Source organism: Amia ocellicauda, chromosome 3, assembly GCF_036373705.1.
Source record: "Amia ocellicauda isolate fAmiCal2 chromosome 3, fAmiCal2.hap1, whole genome shotgun sequence".
NCBI classification, from domain to species: domain Eukaryota; kingdom Metazoa; phylum Chordata; class Actinopteri; order Amiiformes; family Amiidae; genus Amia; species Amia ocellicauda.
This window is the reverse complement of record NC_089852.1, coordinates 49,262,108-49,281,999: the sequence shown is the minus strand read 5'-3', so window position 1 is coordinate 49,281,999 and position 19,892 is coordinate 49,262,108. Positions and strand designations below refer to the sequence as shown.

At 35.5% G+C, this 19,892-nt stretch overlaps 1 protein-coding gene across 4 annotated transcripts in view; it reads right to left on the bottom strand.

Annotated features, from left to right (window-relative positions):
• Positions 1-235: 235 nt before the first annotated feature.
• grik1a (glutamate receptor, ionotropic, kainate 1a) overlaps positions 236-19,892 on the bottom strand; it is a 76,944-nt gene continuing 57,287 nt past the window's right edge. For 2 of the 4 annotated variants that reach the window (XM_066699844.1, XM_066699846.1), the window contains 7 exons: positions 19,278-19,501; positions 16,359-16,477; positions 11,818-12,035; positions 9,441-9,666; positions 8,751-9,001; positions 6,777-6,941; positions 580-718 (listed from right to left, as the gene is read on the bottom strand). In XM_066699844.1, the coding sequence (XP_066555941.1) occupies positions 6,792-6,941; positions 8,751-9,001; positions 9,441-9,666; positions 11,818-12,035; positions 16,359-16,477; positions 19,278-19,501 (1,188 nt within the window). In that variant the 3' untranslated portion in view covers positions 580-718; positions 6,777-6,791. Of the gene's footprint in view, positions 719-6,776; positions 6,942-8,750; positions 9,002-9,440; positions 9,667-11,817; positions 12,036-16,358; positions 16,478-19,277; positions 19,502-19,892 lie in introns of all 4 variants that reach the window. The other 2 variants (XM_066699843.1, XM_066699845.1) reach the window with 1 other exon arrangement.

Genomic DNA, 19,892 nt, shown 5'->3' with positions numbered 1-19,892 from the left:
AGATAATTGCATTAATGAGAAATTGAACAGGTGTTCCTAATAATCCTTTAGGTGAGTGTACATTGTAATAATAGGAAATTAGTATTATTATTTTCACAGTGTTTACTGTAAAAGTTTTTTGTCTTACTGTATAGAAATATGATATTTTACAACTTCTATATGTTGTTTTTAACTTTTTAACCAAAGCTCTTAACTGTGTGGTGCCCGTAAAAAAAAAAGTGCGCAGTTGTGAAAAAAATTGTAAACATATTTTATTTGAAAAGCAGGTACAGCACTGGAAAATGTAGGAGGTTTACACAATGGAATGAGCAGGGTGTTATTCAAAACTTTTTTCATTTCAATGCATTCATTCGAAAACAAAAATAACTCGTTCAGTTCATTTGTTTATTGTTTTGAAAGTTAAAATTATGCAAAATGCATCAATACTAATACTTATATACTCATAGGCAGCATTATAATAAAAAAGCATTAATAAATTAATAAAAAGACATCTGAAGAACAAGAATTAAGTCCGTATCCCTCAGTCCCCCAAATCTGAGAGAAGCCAGGGGGGATCCACTCTTTATGTCATGGTCTCTCTCCTCAGAATGCGTTTGTGATGGCACAATAGAATGCTTGAGAATCCTGTTCTTCCCTTGGTTCTCGACCTTTTCTTTACAGTTTTGTGACACTTAAGTGAGATGCCAAGCTCCTCCATTACAGCACTAAAAGAAATACACTGTCAAAAAGAACAAAAGGGCTTTAATGAGAATCAGCTTATGGGAAGACTTCGCCTCATGTGCAGGTTAGTTCTAATAATAATCAAAAATGATTTGCTTGGGAAGGTGGAGGAAGTTCTGTAGGAGGAACCACATTAAAGTACTGATGTGGTTGAATACATGAGTCTTTTTTTATATTTTGTACTTTTTTTTTTCTCCTTCGTCATGTCACGTTGTTTAATCACCTGCATGTTAAAAGCCCTCCGGAAATCTAAGATTTCTGAGAAACGATTGAAAAGACAGGCCCCAGTCTTGCTTTTGAGGTTTGTAAAAACTGAGCTATACCTACAGATGCTGAAAGCTGTGTACTAAGCATGTACGGAAGGCACTAGGCAAAGAAATAACACTAGATCAGTTTTTCTAAAAACGTTACTGTGCGTTATTTGAGGGGAAAATCACAAAGTTTGGTAAACAGTTTAGACAATATTTTTCTTACACATTCTTGATTCCATCTGCTGCTTAAGCATACTGAACTCATTAAATTGAAGCCATGCCATGCCTTGTGAAATACTAGTTTACACACACACACACACACTCATACATATATATAATATCTGCTGCAATTACATTCTTACAGGAAAAAAAAAATTGTACAATGCTCATCTAATATATAGCATTTGATGCTGTAGGATGTTCTGATAAAGATCTTACATTCTGCAGTTTCATATGTTTTTTTAATATCATGATCTTATCAGTGTCTGTGCAGAGTGATACAATGCAGGAGGGTAATTAAAGGACAGTTACTTATATTCACATATCTGTAATAAGCTGCTGTCTATTCAGAATACTAATCAAAATGTGTTAGTGCCTTTCTTCTTATTTTGCCCTTCAGTTAATACATATACAAGTTAAAACGAGAAAGAAATGTAAATATATATATAATTATTATGTATAAAGTAATTTAGCAGACTATATCCATACATTATGTATATATATATATATATATATATATATATATATATATATATATATATATATAAGTATTGGGACAAAAAACTAAATAACGAAACACAAAAGTATTTAAAATGGGGGTGTAGCCCCCTCTCTGTCTCAATTACATTTTTCAACAGTCTAAATGCACAAAAGCCTGATCCCTGAGCCATCCTAAAGGTCTGCTTCTTGAAAGGTATGGAAGGTCTCTACCACCATTCCTCCTGTAGCGCAGTTTCTAGTCCACATGAGAAGGAAATATCTGCTATCTGCGATTCATTTTTCCACATCATCTCAAAGGTGATCTACCGGACAGAGGTCAGGACTCTCCATGCTGTTCACAATAAGCCAATATGTTACACTCCACCAGGGTTGGGGTCAATTCCCATTTTTCCATTCCAATTCCATTTGTAATTCCTTTTCATTTCAACTCCAATTCCAGTAGAGCCTAGTATGTCAATGGGAAAAGGAACTGGGAAAATAGGTCTGAAAAAGGGAATTGCAATTGAAAAAAGTTACACCAACGTTGCCCTAGATGCATTGAGGCAATAAGTGTTATCATGTTCGTGGATAACACCAGCCATGATACCTGCCCAAAAAAACAACTGTCCTTGTCTACCCCTTGAGAAGAATACTCAGATGCTTATTGCATCACCCATTTCAATAATCTTGACACCATTGTAGGCATCATGTATGTGATTACCAGCCTGATGTTCGACACACTAATGGAAACACCTACAGACACTCCAATGGAGTTGTTGATCTGGGTAATGGCTTTTAAGCCAGACATCCAGTTTGCATTCAGTTTGTATTTGCTGTTTCTTGTGCCCATTTCCTCCTACATGTCTAATGGACACTGATTTGTGTGATTCAACAGCCAACTATGATTGGCCAGTGAAGAACTATCAGCTGCTATTCATGTACAACATTGGTATGAGAACTCACTGTAGCAGGTTGCAAATTGTTAAATTATGCTTTTGGCATGTATGTTTATGCTGATAACTGTTATCTGTGGAACTAGTCTTGTCCCAATACTTTTTGCTACAAACAATATTTTAATAATTTCCTTACAAGAATATATATTTCCCCTGGTTGTTTTGTATGTATTTTGTAAATGTAAATAATGTTGTCCAGTAAAAATTAATAATATTTATTTTCTAAAAGGAGGGAAGTTTGTTTCAATATTTTAACTTACACACCAAAAGATTAAAGACCTGTCTTAAAAGATCAAAGTTTCCTGGGTCAAATATTATTGGGTTACAAAAATATGTTAATATGTCATTAAACTATTTAAAGGTATCTTGAAATCTGTATTAAAATATTTATATTCAAAAAGTAGGATAAGTACTGAAAAATCAATGTCCCGGGAATATCAATAATTTTACTTTTTTCTTTTCTCCAGTCTCTAAAATTTACCAGTTTCCAGCTACCATTTGTCACCACAATACCTTGTGAATGCTCTCAGCAGATATTAATGGGAAGGGGTAGGTCATTATTTTATTTCCAGCGACATCAAATGAATTACTGGATTAAAATAGTCCTTAAAGGGATTCCTCCTATAGTGTAAATTGGACTTTACCATGGATGTCATTTTGTTCTCATTCTATGCATTCATGGAGTTGCTCAAAACATTCTAAAACCAGTGGTGTCGCTAGCAAGGGGTTTACTAAAAAAAAAAAAAAAAAACGAATTTAACTGACAGTATTATTCTTACTCCATCAATTTCTAGTAAGGCAGTGATTTAAATGTGTTTCGTAAAAGCTGTTGGGGCTGAAATGAAATGGTTTTGTGCATAAGCAAGTGATTTCACACTTTCCCAAACTAATACTGATACTAATACTAATACTCATTTTAATACAGGGTAGTCTTTGAAAAAAGATATACCGTTTAGTAGGATTTTTTTTTCAGACCACATACATTACTTGCAGGGTGCATATGTTCAAGGTGAACAAAACAGTCTATGTATTCTAATTGAACACAGCAGCGTTGGAGGTCAGCTGCTTGCCGTTTTATGGAGAGTTCATTGATTTGTCACTGCCTTAAGCCATCCCATGGAGCTCACTGACTTAAAGAAATCTTTCGAGTGACTGGAATACAAAATCTCGTGCAGAAAAAATATATGTTTTAAATACATGGTACACGTGTGTGATCATTCAAGGTTTCATATGCCAAAATACATAAGAGTAAAATATGAGAATCACATGTCTACCGTATATTTAATATATATATTTGTTCAGTATTGGATTCTCCATTACTGAAGCAGTTCTTATGAATTCTGAAAAGCCATACTCTTGCTTTGAATGCAATGATCCTCAAGTCCAGTGAATCGTACTTGGAGAGCAATTTTGGAGGAGAGTGGAGGAATGTATAATCAAACAGCAAATTGTGTTTGAAGCCTCATTACAGCATATTATTTTCACTTAAAGCTCTCGTGTTAAATTGAAATTACAAACACTCCAAGTTGTCAGTCCTGCAAGGAGCATTTAATTGAAATACTAATTACATATTAGGCCATGGGTTTTCTCATGTCTGTTCCCTCCCCCAAAAAAGTGTTCAAAGACATGATGTACAGATTAACTATGTATTGAGCACTGATTTTCTCACTGATTCAGCTCACTTAAGATGTTAATTTTGTGTGCTAATCCTTCGGCCCATGGTTAACAAAAATGGTAGTCAAGACAGCCTCTGATTCCTTAACAGAGGTATCTATCAATTCTCATAACAATCAACGCAAAGACAATTTCACCCCACGCTAGTGACACTACCAATTGATTCTATAGAATTAATTTCAATTTGTTTGTGCTGGATGTTGTAGCACTGTAAATAGAAAAACAAATGCACTTGTAAGTTATGAATTGTTTTGGGTCCTGGAAAACTCATTTTTCATTGAAACCAAAAACTGTCAACAAAGAAGGGCTCATCAACTGCCTGGTGTTTTTTTTTTTCCTGTTGTAGTTGCTTTGTTTTTTTAACAATTTATTTGTTGTTTTTCTTTTCCATTTCACTGCAATAAGGAGGAAAGTTCCCATCTGTTTCCTCTTAAGAGTACACTAAGATCGTCACATCTCTCCACCCTTGGGCTCACTCAAGGTGAGAAATGCTAATGTCACTTGGGTCACCTTGCAACTAATACACACATGCTTACTTCACCGCCACTTGCCAAAGATGACAAATTATGTGCAGCTGAGGAAGAAGAGGTAGAACCTTGTAAACACTTCGTAGGTGATGGATGACTGAAGTCTGAAATTTCCACACCAAGTAGTGAGAAACACCTTTTTTGGCAGCCAGTTTTTCATTTAAAATGAAAAATGGAAGATTGGAATGCTAGAAAAATATACTTTGCACTTGTTGAAGGACTGATATACTCATTACGTTAAAGACTAATGTAGATTTGAAGCACTACCTAGTACCAAGTGTCCTCCCATGCATGTTGTGGTAACATATTTGAAAGATAACCTGTTGTATGTTTCTTTTCTGTACTGTAATATTTTCAATGGTTGCAGTTGCAATTTACACTGTTTCGAAGAGCCCTTTAAGTATAGTGGACTGCATTACCTATTTCATTTTGAAAAATATTTTAAAAGATTTTTTTCATAATTTCATATTTTTTTGGTTATATATATAATAAAAGGTCAAAGCTTTTTGGTACCACATATATTACATTTACAAAAGAGAAAAATCAAAGCTAAAAACGTTGTATAAGAATTTGTTTGTGAAAACAACATCAAAAACATTGGATACTATTCTCAGATATTTGTACTCCAGTCTCACAGAATTTCTGGAAAGGACAAAGAACTTGAGGATTTACAAAGCTGATGGTTGAATGCCTTCAAATATTAAGTGCCATTAATCAGTCTTAAAAAAAAGAAAGATAATAATTTTTCCTTTACATGCAAAGGTTTGAAGGAAGTAAATGTTCATTCCCCTAATTTGGTCTAAATGTACGGAAACTGTAAAGCAGACAGATAAAAACAAACACCCACTTCCCGAACATGCTTGAGAATTGTATCCTTCAGAGAAGAAATACCCTGCAACTATCAATGCATTTTGGTTGCAGCTTTCACCAGGGCATTTACAACAGCTACAAACAACAGATACAAAAAAAAATGCAGGGTGGAACAAAAACATTTTTAATGCTAGTTTTTCATTTTTTTGGCTGTATCTGTCCTTTGTACTGAATCTATGGGATGTTGGATATAGAGTTAATAGATACGAGTTCCATTTTCACAGACATTGTTCTGCATCACCTTCAGTTTTAGAGGAAACTCTACAATATATTATATAATCTAAGTGATTATATTTTTAACATGTTCAATATATATGATTTTGGTCAGCTACTTACTAGTTGTATTACTGCGGTGAGACAATCCACAAGTGTATTATATGCACGCATGAATGTGAATGGTGAATATAATGCTTATAACATTATGTGTTATTAACATGTTACAAATTTGTTTTAGGAATAGAGTTGGCTTATCCTAATAAACTAGAGACTGGAGTAAAACGACAGAGAATACAAACCAATGTGTGGGGTTGTATGAGCTCAGCATCTACAGTGCAGGTGCTACCTCCATAAAGTATCATTTGCATTTGGTGGAAACAAAATCAGATTGGGGGCCAGGGGTCTCCAGCCTTGACCTGGAGAGCCAAAGTGCAGCAGGTTTTTCCAGTCACTTTAATTCGTGCTGGAGACAATTTTATTCAATAAAGTAGGTGTGGGTGGTCAACTCAACCATTTAGAGATCAACTGGAACCAACACTAGAGTTTCCTTCTGGGCTTGAAGAACCCCTAATTCCCTTTCCTGATCGCTGATCGATGTGTTCCCAGACTTTCGAAACTAAGGTGAACTAAGGTGTGATGAAAAGTGAGCTGGATCAGGGCTCTCTGGGACAGGGGGCTTGAGACCACTGCTGTAGGACATCCTAGCGGTAACAAAAGTGTCACTGAGATATCGGCCCCTAAATATTAAGTGGTTGTGAATATAGTTGCCTCGATTCTCAGAGCTGAGCATCTACAGTGTAGCTGCTTCCACCCCTACGGCTTGCCTGGATTGTAAAGGGTAACCCATCTGCAGGTTGCAGACACACCTTACACTGTAATGACTAGACAGTGTGAATTGAATGCTGAGGTCGCATCCCCAGCTCTTCTCGGAGAAGCTTCCCACAGTCTAAATCCGTGGATAAGGTGGTTCCAGAGGTGGAATTGGAAGGGTGCGTTTGCTTGCATTGCATTCCATAAAAGAAACAAAAGGCCTTGCATGCAGAATAAACAACAGAAAAGGAGTCATAACAAAATTAGAAGGGCAAAGAAAAGCAACCAAAAGTAAAGAAGAAAAAAAAAAAACATGCATAAAGTGACACACATTTCAAAGTCAATCCAATTGTCTAAACAGAAAGAAAAAAAAAAATAATAATATATATATATATATATATATATATATATATATATATATATATAATAAATAAAACACATGCATTTTTCATGAACATCAGCAATGAAGATAATACAAAAGCAAAGAATATACAAGCATAAACAGGTTGATGTAAAAGATCAATGTAGATATCTCTCTTTCTCTCTTTATCGTTTTTCTATCAGGCTCAGCTTTTGTTTAAATCCGGTCGGTGGATTTTTGAGAAATTGATGGAAAACAGTGAACACAGAGTAAGGAAAAGTTACAGCACTCAATGCTTTTGATATTGTATGTATTTGGAATGGGATCAAACCTTAAAAAATGTTTGCTGTAACCTCTCCCTGACTTCGTGTTTCAGGAGATGTGCAGAAGATCTGTATGTATTTTTTTTCTTTTTCTAAACAAAATCTGGGAAATAGTTGGGGCTGTCAGCTTTTGATGTTTATTTATTTTACTCTACCTGCTGTTAATGTCATCATTAACTTTGTTAAGCTACAACCACAGCTTAATTAAGTCTGTTTTGTAACAATGACAAAATATGCTCCAGTGTTTTTCTATACAATGCTTAAAAACATTTAAAAAGTAATACATGCTTTACTCTGGTAAGGATACTGTCACAATGCACTGCTTGTTTCATAACTTAAAAGTTTCTGGTAACAGAAAACTTGAAGCTAAACTAAGCATATAACCCAAATGTAGTGATAGCAAAGCAAGACATAGGAGGAATAATTATGTTATTGCAGTAAGAAGAAACATAATAATCTTTTGTTGCAAGGCAGTCTTGCTTTTAATTGATGTTTCATTGGCAACCAGAAATATTGAATTGCAAATAAGATTTGGTAGGAATAAACATCAAAAACTGTCAGGCCTAAATATAGGGAGGCAGGCTCAACACCTGGACATCCTTTGATTGTTTCATTAGAGTCAAATAATATGAGGAAAATTTGGAAATTAGATCATTTCAGTTCTGCTGCACATCCCATATCTAGATAACCCTACATCTGTGTTGAATTTACAACACAGACAAATGTACACACTGTACATTTGCACACATATACTTTATTATGAAGAAAATAATAAACAATTAAAAAGTCTGAAAACATGAAAAACAGCATGGTTAAAATAGACAGTGAATATTTTTTGGTGAACAGAATACAAATCGGTAGGTTGCAACCCTGGTCAGCTGAAAAAGGGACTGCTACCCAAAGGGGGATGGGATAGGGAGCTCTGACAGAAGAATCCTTCATGACTTCCTCATGGTAACGTCCAATGTCCCATCCCCCTTTAGGCAGTATCGACTTGAAAGATAGCCAATTGTTTTTTAACCTGCTTACAACAGAAGGGGTATAAGGTGACCAGTTATTTTGCTCTGTCGGTAGTAATGCTGTTATTCATGTTCAGATAATAAGAGAACATGTATGAAGTTTGCTGAATTGATGAAAGTCTTTTGTTTTTCTTTTTTTCTTTTAAAAGAACATTCATAATATAAATTGAATTGTGCTTTCACAATTTTACATTTGTTTTATGCACACTGTATACAGCATCTCCAAACTAGGTCCCTTTTCATTTTACTTTGTTTTGAGGTTTCATAAAGCCACTGCAAGTTTGCACTTCAGTACTTGTTGTGCCACGCACACTGGCCCTCACTCACCTGTTCAATATCCGTGTTTTTCCTGGATTTATATATAAACTCCCCAATGGCTACAAAGACAGAAAGCACAAGTCCTGCGGCAAGTACAATAAAAATGCCCCCGATGTTTTCCACACCCAAAGCACTGGCTTCCTTGCTGTCTTCCTCTGGGCAGCCATTGCCCCGCCACCACTTCTCCTTCATCATGTGCAATTTGCCCTCTTCCTGTAGCTGAAGGATAGCAATTGTGACCTTATCTCTGTAGGGGGAACCTGTGCAAATAAAGAAATCACCCAAAATAAGTTATGAGCCCATGCTATAATCTCAAATGTACACAATAGATACAGGTGAGCATAGGCATTTATGTATCTATGAACATCTTCCAGACATGCAATGAGAATATCCACATGCACAACTGTCCATCACCTTTGAACTAACTAAGTTTGACACATAGGCTATGGCATTTCTTCTGAAAAAAAAAAAAAAAAACCCACAAAGGCTTTAACAAAATCTGCTGTCGCTTATTCATTATTTCTTTAGAAAAACACACAGAAAAAAAGACAAAAAGAATGAAAAAGAGAAGCAGAAAGAAGGAATAACAAAGAGAAAGAAGGAAAAAAGGGGAAATATCAATTATTCATTTAAAATCTTGATGCCCTAAGGTGTCTCATTAATTTATTTTGTCTTCTTATTCATTTTTTGCTGACTTACCTATCGGTGTCCCCACACCATAGCCCTTGGAGTCAATCAAGCCCCCAATCTGTGTGAGGTTGCAGTTTCTCTGCGTGACATACTCTATACTGGTGGACTCCATCAATAGTGCATAGTCAGTGGTTAGGACTCTCTGAATGCCTTCATCATTGTTTTTTATCAAGGCTGTCTGCTTCCTGCTGCTCATGAATGCCCACATCTTTTCATACGTGGAAATTTTAGATTTCTGGAAAATAAAAACAGGTTGGATACATTAATTGATACACCTTTTAAGTTATTTAGCAGACGACTTTATCTAACATGGTTTAAAAGTCCAGGATCAATTGTCTAGATATACACAACATTCCAAGGGTGATTGCATTACCATAGAAATGAATCTACACTGAATATAATGAGGAAAAGTAAGGTCTAATCTAAAGGTCTAGGAGTAATCAAAACAGATGCCTTTTAAGAAGGTGATGAAAAGGTTGTAAAAATATGCAATCTAAATGCTCATCGGCAGCCCATTCACTACTGTGAGGCAAGAGAGGAGAAAAAGCCAGCTTGCACAGTTACACACCTGGGGGAAGGCATTACTAATCAACCTGAACCTGAACTAATCAATCAAGATGAACAGAGAGTTAATTTCTAATCAAAACGTTTAAAATAATGTATTAAGAATGTGTCAAAGCAATATTGAGGTTTGCTTTCTAACCTGTTCATAAATTATTTGAAAGTAGGACACTTTTAAGATACTTGTTTGACTTAGTGACCACTATAATGCTATAACTAATTTATAACCAAGTTATTATAAATTATTAATACTTTATAAAATATATATTATTATTAAGTATATTGAATGTTTATAAATTGTTAATAACATTAATAAGCAGCTCCTTATTATAAAGTGTTAATTTAATAAATGAAATCTTATTTTCGTTATTTTATACGAAGACAACGGCAGACAAATAAAACAGACGGGCACTCTGCTCACACACAGGAAGTCTCTCGTACACCATAAACATATTCTGATTACAAAAACATCAAAGTATATATTCAGATTTCTGGGTATACATGCATGTAGAGTGGTTAATTTACTGGAATTGGTTATACCTATTATAAATAATGGCCTCTTTCATTCCAAACCTCTCATTATGTTCTCTCTTCTGGGATAATGTATAGCAGAAGTGATAAGATGTATCTTAACTGACATCTGCCTGTTTTTGTATATATATATATATATATATATATATATATATACACATACATACATATATATATGTATACATATATACATATACATATATATATACATATACATATATATATACATATATATATACATATATATATATATATATATATATATATATATATATATATATATATATATATATATACACACACACATATATATATATATACACATATACATATATATATATATATACACACGTATGTATTTCAGGAGAATCTGGGCATTTCTCTAACAAACCAACAGCTTACCACACAATGTGGTCCGAAATTGAAAGAGGAAGCATTGAGGAAAGTATTAGAATGCGACGATGTGTGAAAACCACTTATAAATATTTGGTGAATTTCCTTTCATGATTCTGCAATCCAGGCCCCACTGTCCTTCTGTTTTGCCCACAGCCAAATGCAAAGCCCATTATATATTTCGAGGTCCTCAAAGTAAGAGTGACAGCTGTGCACAAATCTCCTTCAGTTGATACCATTATATACATCTGGAGGCTGTAAATTGAGACTGGGGATATAATCTTTGGCACAGTACTTTGCAAATAAAGCCCCTATCAACTGTGAGCACATATAAATGGGCAATATTAAACAGGACTTCACAGTACCACTACATTGTAAGATACATGACAGGACTATCAGATGCTGCAACATTCAGTCACCCACATCCTACTGCCCAAATGGTTTCGCCTACTTGTATTAATAGTACATAATTTCTTCTCAAATCAAACTTATTTGTATTTATTCCATCAAATGCTTTTAATTTAATTTGTAAATGGTACTGGTTGTTCTGTGTGGAGAAAGGATGTCTAATACATCATTAATGTTGTTGTTTTCCTTAAAGTTAGATTTTTGTTAAGATCGGCCACAGTGTTTTCTACTTTGGCAAGACTGACATACCTCTGCAAAGTGTTTTTATAGAATGTACCCTTTGGGGAAAGTAGATTCTGTTCTGCAATTCAGCAAAGCATCACAGAAGATGAAGGCAGTGCTATACGACTAATGTTACAAGAGCCAAACATAATCCAGGGGTAGCATCCTTCAGTTCTTGGCTCTGCTGGGATGTTGCATTTCTTCAGAGTGATACAGATTCATTGGTTTGCGTACGTGTTAAAGAAAACAGACAAAACCCCACACCACCTACCTTAAAAAAGGTCATGGTTGATCCATCTCTAACAGCCCCATACTCGATTTTAGTTTGTTTTGCTAAATCGTCAGCAGAGTCAATTGGTGAGTCCATTCTTTCAACAGTCAGGAAGGCAGCCAAGTTAGCAGTGTAGGACGATATTATTATTAAAGTAAAAAACCACCAGATTCCTCCAACTATTCTGGTGGAAAGTGCTTTGGGCATCAGTTCTGATCCTGTTACAACAGCAGCAATAACAGACAGTTAGATACTGGCCACCACACAGCAGAAAACACATCAGGGCATTTTAAGACCAATTCATAGCAATATCATTATCAACAAGCTGTTTCCACTGAGTCAAATGAAGTCTGGTTGCGATAAAGTATGTTTGAACCATGCATGGAGATGAGAAATATGAATGGGGATATATACATGACAATCTTGGCTGTACAGTGTGGCTGGTAGGATCATGTTATTTCTAGTTTTAAGCATCTTTTACAGATTTCTGTTAAGTCAAAAGTTAAGTCACAAGACTTTCATCTTCATTTTAACATCCAATGCAATGTTCTCCTCATTATGTCCAACAACAAAAAGAAAGCAATCTATTATGTGTGTCTGCAATTATTTACTTTGTTTCATGTAATGGAGTGGTCAAAAATACTCTCTCTAATGGGGTCAACCGCAGTGACATACTATGAATTTTGCTGTCAATCTTGCCAGAGTTAAGTTTTGTACAACACTCACTTTATTATTATTATTATTATTAGTAGTAGTAGTAGCATCTAGACACCCTACTTCTTCAAGTGTTTGTGGTTGTTGTTTATAAATGGTCTTAAAACGTGTAAGTGGAATTGCTCCAGTAGATATTTATTTATTTATTTGTTACAATATTTCTCTGTATTGAAGTACTGCATGCATTCAGATGCTGTAACTCCTTTAATCCTTATATAAGGAGTCTTATAGGGTTCAGGGTTCAAGCTTTGCAAATGGTTCACTGTCTGCTCCCCTGACCAAGTCACCTAACCTCCTTGTGCACTATCCTGTTTCGATGAGATATTGGAAATGGCTGTGAGTAGTAGCTGTAGTAATTTATTATTCAGCTCTCTGTAAGTCACTTGATAAATTGCTCGTTATTATTCTCATTCTGTAGTATGTCGGACAAGATTAAGTAATGTTTTGTCTTGTTCGATAACAACCTTTAGATGTATTGGTTACTCACCTTTTTCTGTCAATGGAATAACCATTAATTGAATTAGTTGTTCAGCTACCATCCCATATTTAAATGTAAACCTATATATCTATGGGCCACCCTGATAAAATTAATTCAGACTTCAAACATACTGTAGCCTCACTGCTGAGGACTTTGTTTCAAGATTTATTTCAGGTGGAGACCTACACAGCTACTCATTCAGGGTTACACATATATATACATCTCAGTCATACCTCTACTTGTGTTAATGCTGAAGTCTTGCTTAAATAAAAATATTTTTGCATTAAGGTGAAATGGATTTTTACACTAAACTGTCTGCCTGCTGGTTGTTTGCTAGAAGCAGAGAGCAAGAGTACCAATATTATGTTCATATTTGTCAAAAGAGTCAATAAGCTTGTTAAAGGAACATCTTTCACTTTTGTACCATGACATTGGTTTATGGTCTCCAACCTTCTACATGCCCAAAATGGTTGGATTATGTGGGTTGCATGTGTAACTTTACTTCTCATTCAAAGACTGACTGTTTGGACCTGTCAAACACAACTCATAAATATTTATTACATCAGACCAAACATTGTCATGTTGTTGTAAGGCTACATCTGACAACACATATGTGTGAACATTTACATTTCTATAAAGATGACAGGGAGGGTTACATGGGAGTTTTAAACAGGTACAAATGCAGGTAATCCTACACCATGTGGTACTTTGATGTCCATTTGCCTCTGTTTACTGATCAGCATCTTCAAATCAGGAAATGTAAGCAGCCCCCAAATTAGACTGGAGTGAACTTCAGGTATCGAGCATAAATGGAAATCTTATTAACAGGGTGAAAGAAACTGGTTTGCTTAAGACCATAGTAAGGAAGCACATTTCCATATTTAGCTTACATCATTATATAACAACATTCCTCTATTTCTCTCTCAGAGAAAGTTGAAAAATACTGCTGGTTTCAGCAACTTGGAATTGACTGCATACTGCACCAACAATGTTGCTTTGCAAGATCAGAATAAATACTTTTCACTAAATGGTACATTAAAGAAACACTACTACACAACTGCACAATCTGCTCTAACTAGTTGTACCTTAAAACATAAATACATACTGTTCCAACCACCTTACTACTAAACCCTTTTATTTTATTTTTTGCACACATCAGAAATATTCCAATTAGTCGGGAAATCAAAATAAAATGTTTATGATTCTATGGCTAAATTCTCTGTAAAAGTCTGAGCAAAACTGATTATTTTAAAACAAGCATTTTTTTAAATGCTTTTTTTAAATGGATGAACCCAAATTCAGAAATAGTATTATTGTTCATATAAATCTATTTTCCATTTCTATTTTATTGTTTTCCATTTCCAACATGAATGATAAAAGGGAAATATGGAGTATAAAGGGTAGCCACCGTGGATTTCCTGACTTGTGATTTCAATTATTTTTCTTAATTCCACTAGTAATTCATCTTTTTCTCAGGCCATGTACTTTTTTGTATCTCTTAATGTAGATACACATACAGCGTAACAGTCTAGAGTGAATATGTTGATAAGAGAAGACTCACAGGTATATGAAATTTGGTATGTATGTATATGTGTTCCAAAGTAATACTGAAATGAAGCATGAAATGAAAGCCCCTACTTCTGCATCTCAACTAAGCTTTGATATTCCCTATATAGGAATATACCTCTTATAGGCACCCTTGATGACTATAATCTAATGACACACTTTGGGTCAAGTGTGAGGAATGGTACATGCCACAGAAATGAATTGCAGGCATTGCTGATTCGAACTACTTTACAAACCCAAGCTATATACCATTCCTGTACAACAATGCATAGCTAGCAACAGACTAGGTGAGAGACAGTACTTGCTGAAGTCTCTTAAGTGCCTTATGGCAGACATGACAGCCAATCCTGATCCAGACTTTGCTCACGGTCTGTAGAAAAGAGAAAGTCTGATCATCACAATTAATTTCAAACAAAAAAAGGCTCCAAATTCAACACAACAACACAACTGCTAACACAAAAATAAATCAAATAATAATAATAAAAAAATTAAAAAGAATAAATAAATAAACGAATAAACAACACAACTAGGGGTGAATGGGTTAGCATTAGCTAGCTAAACCTCTCCTGAATTAGATTCTAAATAGATAAAGACAGAGTGCACTTACGTTCACAATTACCATGACTTTGTACGAGTAAACATTTGTCGGCTCACAAATGTTTATTGTGCTTTCCAAAAAAAAGACAAGCAGAATCTGGTTGGGGCTGACTGTCATGTACCCAAGGTAGTGGTAACTAGCAGACACTGCATCCCACAGAATGCTGTGGGTGACGGTAAACTCCAGACGATAGGACATTTACCAGGAAACTATGGTTCACAATCAGCTCCCATCTCATTCACGCATGAGGCAGCCACACAGACGCACCTGGCGAATACTGTAAAACCTGATACAGCCAAATGGGTTGGCTACAATTGGATTTTGAATGAGGTTTGTGTTTATAATGCAAACGTCAGCCCGCATTATAAAATCCAAAACAAAAAGAATGGCAAATTGCATACATACCAAAGGGCGCTACAGAAAAAGTGATTTTATGCTTCATGTGCCCTACTTTGCAACAGTGGTGATTGCATTTGCACGTACATTTCGTACATCCTTGGGCAGGAAAACCGACAAAAGAAAACAACCAACAGCAAACCAATCAATAAGTAAATCTGTGAACTCTTGCAGGAGTAGCTAGTGTGGCCTCCTTCAGTCTTGCCACATGGTTATTTACATTCAGATCTGGGCAGTTAAACTGGGCAGCGCACATGCTTTTGCTGTTTGCCTGGTTTCATCTCTGGAATCCCGAACGCGCCTGGAGTTCACAAGAGTGTGTTCTGGCAAATGCAATAGCCGTTTGTTGCAATGCCCCCATGCAGCTGCCAAGCAAAGGGCTTCCAGCTACAAATGCACGTTCCTGTGTTTGCGAAGGGGTAATGCTGTTAGACTGAGGTTTTGTGTGTTTCATCTTATCAACAATTCTGAACTGAAATTCCTCCCCATGTTGGCTCGCTTAAAACATTCATTACACTGTGGCACAACTAATCATGCAAACACATGTGACAGCTGTGTTTCGCTCGCTCTCTCTCTTTAAAGTTTCTTCCTTAATCTTTTTAAAAGCAGCTTTGGCTATACATCAAAACAACCTGGTGTGGTTACCGCATGCTGATGCAGATTCATGTTTTTAAGAAGGATTGATCAGGTTTTACAGTAGGCAGTAGAATTACTGAAGATGGAGTTTACCAGCACAGAGGCCCCAGCAGACTATGGGATGTGTGTAATATTGACATGTGACCTATGTACCTTGCTGCATGAGAGCTCCAACTCCAAACCAGAAACTATTTAGTAAAGTAAAATTGTTTTCCACCACATCAGAGTCTGGATTGCACGGGTGGGGGTTATACCACTCATAAGGTGTAAACCTGCGGTAAGTTAACAAAAACAAGTCCATAAAACATTGTGTTAAAAAGCAACAGTGTTCCAGCAAATATCATGAAAAAACAAACTGAAAAACATGTCATGAGTACAATGCACCAAAAGAAGTCTATGAGTCGATATTGGATATGTAAACATATAGTCTTTATAATCAATTGGTATATATCATAAACATATTTTTTTTCCTTTCAGTCCAGATATATACTGAGGTGGCTAGTAAAGTATTATGAAAATATTTTTTTGATCTTAACACTTACTGCTCCGGCTATTTTTAAAATGTATTTTAAAGATCAGATTTTAACTGCACTAATGAGAAAACTTTCACATTTTGGTATGCAATTTAGATTTTTTTTTTCTTCTTCGATTTTGTGGTGTTAATATTTCACATTGTGGAGAGAAATAAAAAAGGGTTTCAACCCCCGAGGACCCAAAAAAGCAGCCATATTTGGAAGCCATCTTAGGCTAGACAGACATTTCAATGGGAACTGACATAATGCTACTGTGAACAATAAAAACAACACACAAGAAACAAAACAAAAAAAACATACCTTCTGTTAAGTAAGCTGTATATCCCTATGAATCCATTTAAATGTAAGACTACAGAAGAAGCAACCAGTAGTATATTTCACAAAATATGTATTTACATTTTTCTCACACACAGCTCTTTAATTATACTTGGAAGCATATTTTACAGCTTATGTACACTGCCAAAACTATTTTTTAGTCCAAAACCCCAATTCTGATTTCTCGTCACACTTAACAGAAAGTATCAATTCCATTCTTTATGACAATATTATATGTTCCACTTTCGCCTAGTTACAAAAAGCAAGGAAACTGATTTTGGAGTATCAAAATAAAGAGCAGTGATGAGCAGGTGTCACAGAGTCAAGTAGATCAATGTTTGTCTGAGGCTTTACAGACATTGACATTATTATTTGACTGTTGCCACATTTCCTCTCCACACTTTTGTTCAGAGAACCTTACACAGCAGTGCATATAGACTGTAGTTCTGCTTAAGCTGTGTAGACTACACACTATTTTCTCACAGACGGAGGTATTGCCCATGCGCCCTCGTTCCGAACCCTAGAAAACTGAATATCCTTGTATTTCAGAATGAATAGATGTTTCCTCTTAAAAAAATAATAAATAAATAAATAAATGTGCTGACTAGTCATTTGGGAACTGGTGTTTGTTAACTGATCAAATAAGTCCTGTGTTTGCAAGAAAATTGTGCAAGTTAGTATATGTATAAAAAAGGGTTCTTTTGTAACTGATTTGAATAAGCAAAAAAATAGCATACTAATACAAATAAATGTGAAATCAATTATGAGCAAAAATCTGGGAAGGGAACACACATGAATGGCCCTAATGGGATCTTTTCCCTAATCACAACAAAAAAGCACTTCCCTCTTTTCAAAGCCTGCTTTCCCTCACTGTAGGTAGGTTGGCCCCTTATATATAGCTGTTCTGAATATTTCAGGTATTTTAAAATGGGAAATAATGGTTAAGTGATGACTCATGCTGTGCTTTTGATTTTCTAAGTAACCATACAGGTGATGACAAACCACTGGGGCAAAGAAATACCATATTATAATAATAACTGTGTTTTGTCCTGCTGTGCAAAATAGCTGTGCAAAATGGGGCTATTATTTTATGGAATATGTTCACTACAACACTAAACTCAGGTCTCATTCTTAAACATTGCAGAGTTCCTGGCGAGAAAACCTTGCACTGCTATCCTATGATGGCATCAAAACAGGGATACTATTTTTGTCTTTTTGTTTCCTTTTCCTTTTCCTTTGTGGTAGCCAATTTGTTGCTTGTTGAGCAATAATAATCAGATTTCACATTTTAGAATTTAATTCCCATCTGCCTACAACATAATTACCACATATAAAACACATTTACAGTTTTCACATACATCTATCTTAATCCATTGAAATCAGTTTAACTTTAATCAGAGACAGATTTTCATTATGGCTTCCAAAGGCATTGCCTTATCTGAAAATTGTCAGCCCTCCTAGACGCTCTTGTGCCTCAAAATTATTGTAACTCAAAATCATGCAGAATATGCAGTTTGATAGGTAACAAAAGCCTGCCAGCTGCATTAAAAACATCACCATGAACCATGAAAAATATGATGAAAATACAGTTTTTTACTATATGGACTTCATATACATTTCCTGTACTTTACGTTCCCAGTTGAATACTGATTACTTCTGACTAGTTACCCAAGTACCACAGCTTCTAGCTTCTTCAATATACCTATACCTTATATTTTGTCTTCATTATCTGATTTATTGTATTATACCCTAAGAACATAAGAAATACAATGAGTGTGATATACTAAATCAATATACTGGCACAATCAATTCATGTATACAGGTATGAATACTGCTATCAGCTCATTTGCTAATGTGTTTAGGCTGAGGGGATCCCAATGAGATCAGGACTGCAGAGATAGTGAGCTTAGACCTATCTTTACTGAGACTTAATTATATCAACACATACCTTGAAAGAAATATTTTTGTTTTTTTGTTTTGTCTAATTGCAGACTGGCCACAGGCAGGCAATGAATCATCGATTTGAACATAATAGGATACTAGTTACCCACACTGCAATTCATCTCCAGAAAATATAAACAAGACATTAAATATAAAGCAAGAAGACCTAAAAAGACTGGAAATATTCAGGTAATGCAGTGCTGTTTCTCCATTAGCGTTCAATATGATCTTTAACATTTCAGCCATTGCATGGTGCACGATGCTGCTTCAGGGGGTAGCTTACCTTGCAATGACAAAGAGCACGCAGCTGACGCCAAGGCAAGCCAGGAGAACATACATCCAGATATCAGGGGACAGAGGGTTCAAGAAGGAGAACACACCCGGGTTGGTGCCATTAGGTTTGCGGTAGAGAATACTGATACCCAGGGTCATGAACGGCTTCGAGAAATCTATCACCTTCTCCCTCACGTATGTTATGGTTAAAGGTGCCACTGCCAAATCCGCTATCTGTCATTAAAAAGCAAAGAAAGCAAGGACAACAGAAAGAGAATGGTAAATAACCTTAAACCAAGGGAATCCAGAAGTGGTAATTCTACAATACTGATTTTATTTGCTTTGATTGTATACTCGTGGCCTTCTACACTGCCTGGTGGGCATTTGGCCTCGGACCCCCAGAGATTTAATTTCTCCTCCGGGAGATAGAATTGTTCTCTCCTCTGTGCCAAATGTTATATTTACCTGCTGTACTTTGTGTGTACATTGACTTGAACTTCTTGTATAGATTTAAAAAAAACTTTGCTGATCTATTAAGAAGGTGCTATATCAAATAAAAGCTTGATTGATTTATCGATCAATTATACAACACTACTTCCTGTACTGAAAACAAGCATAAACTGTT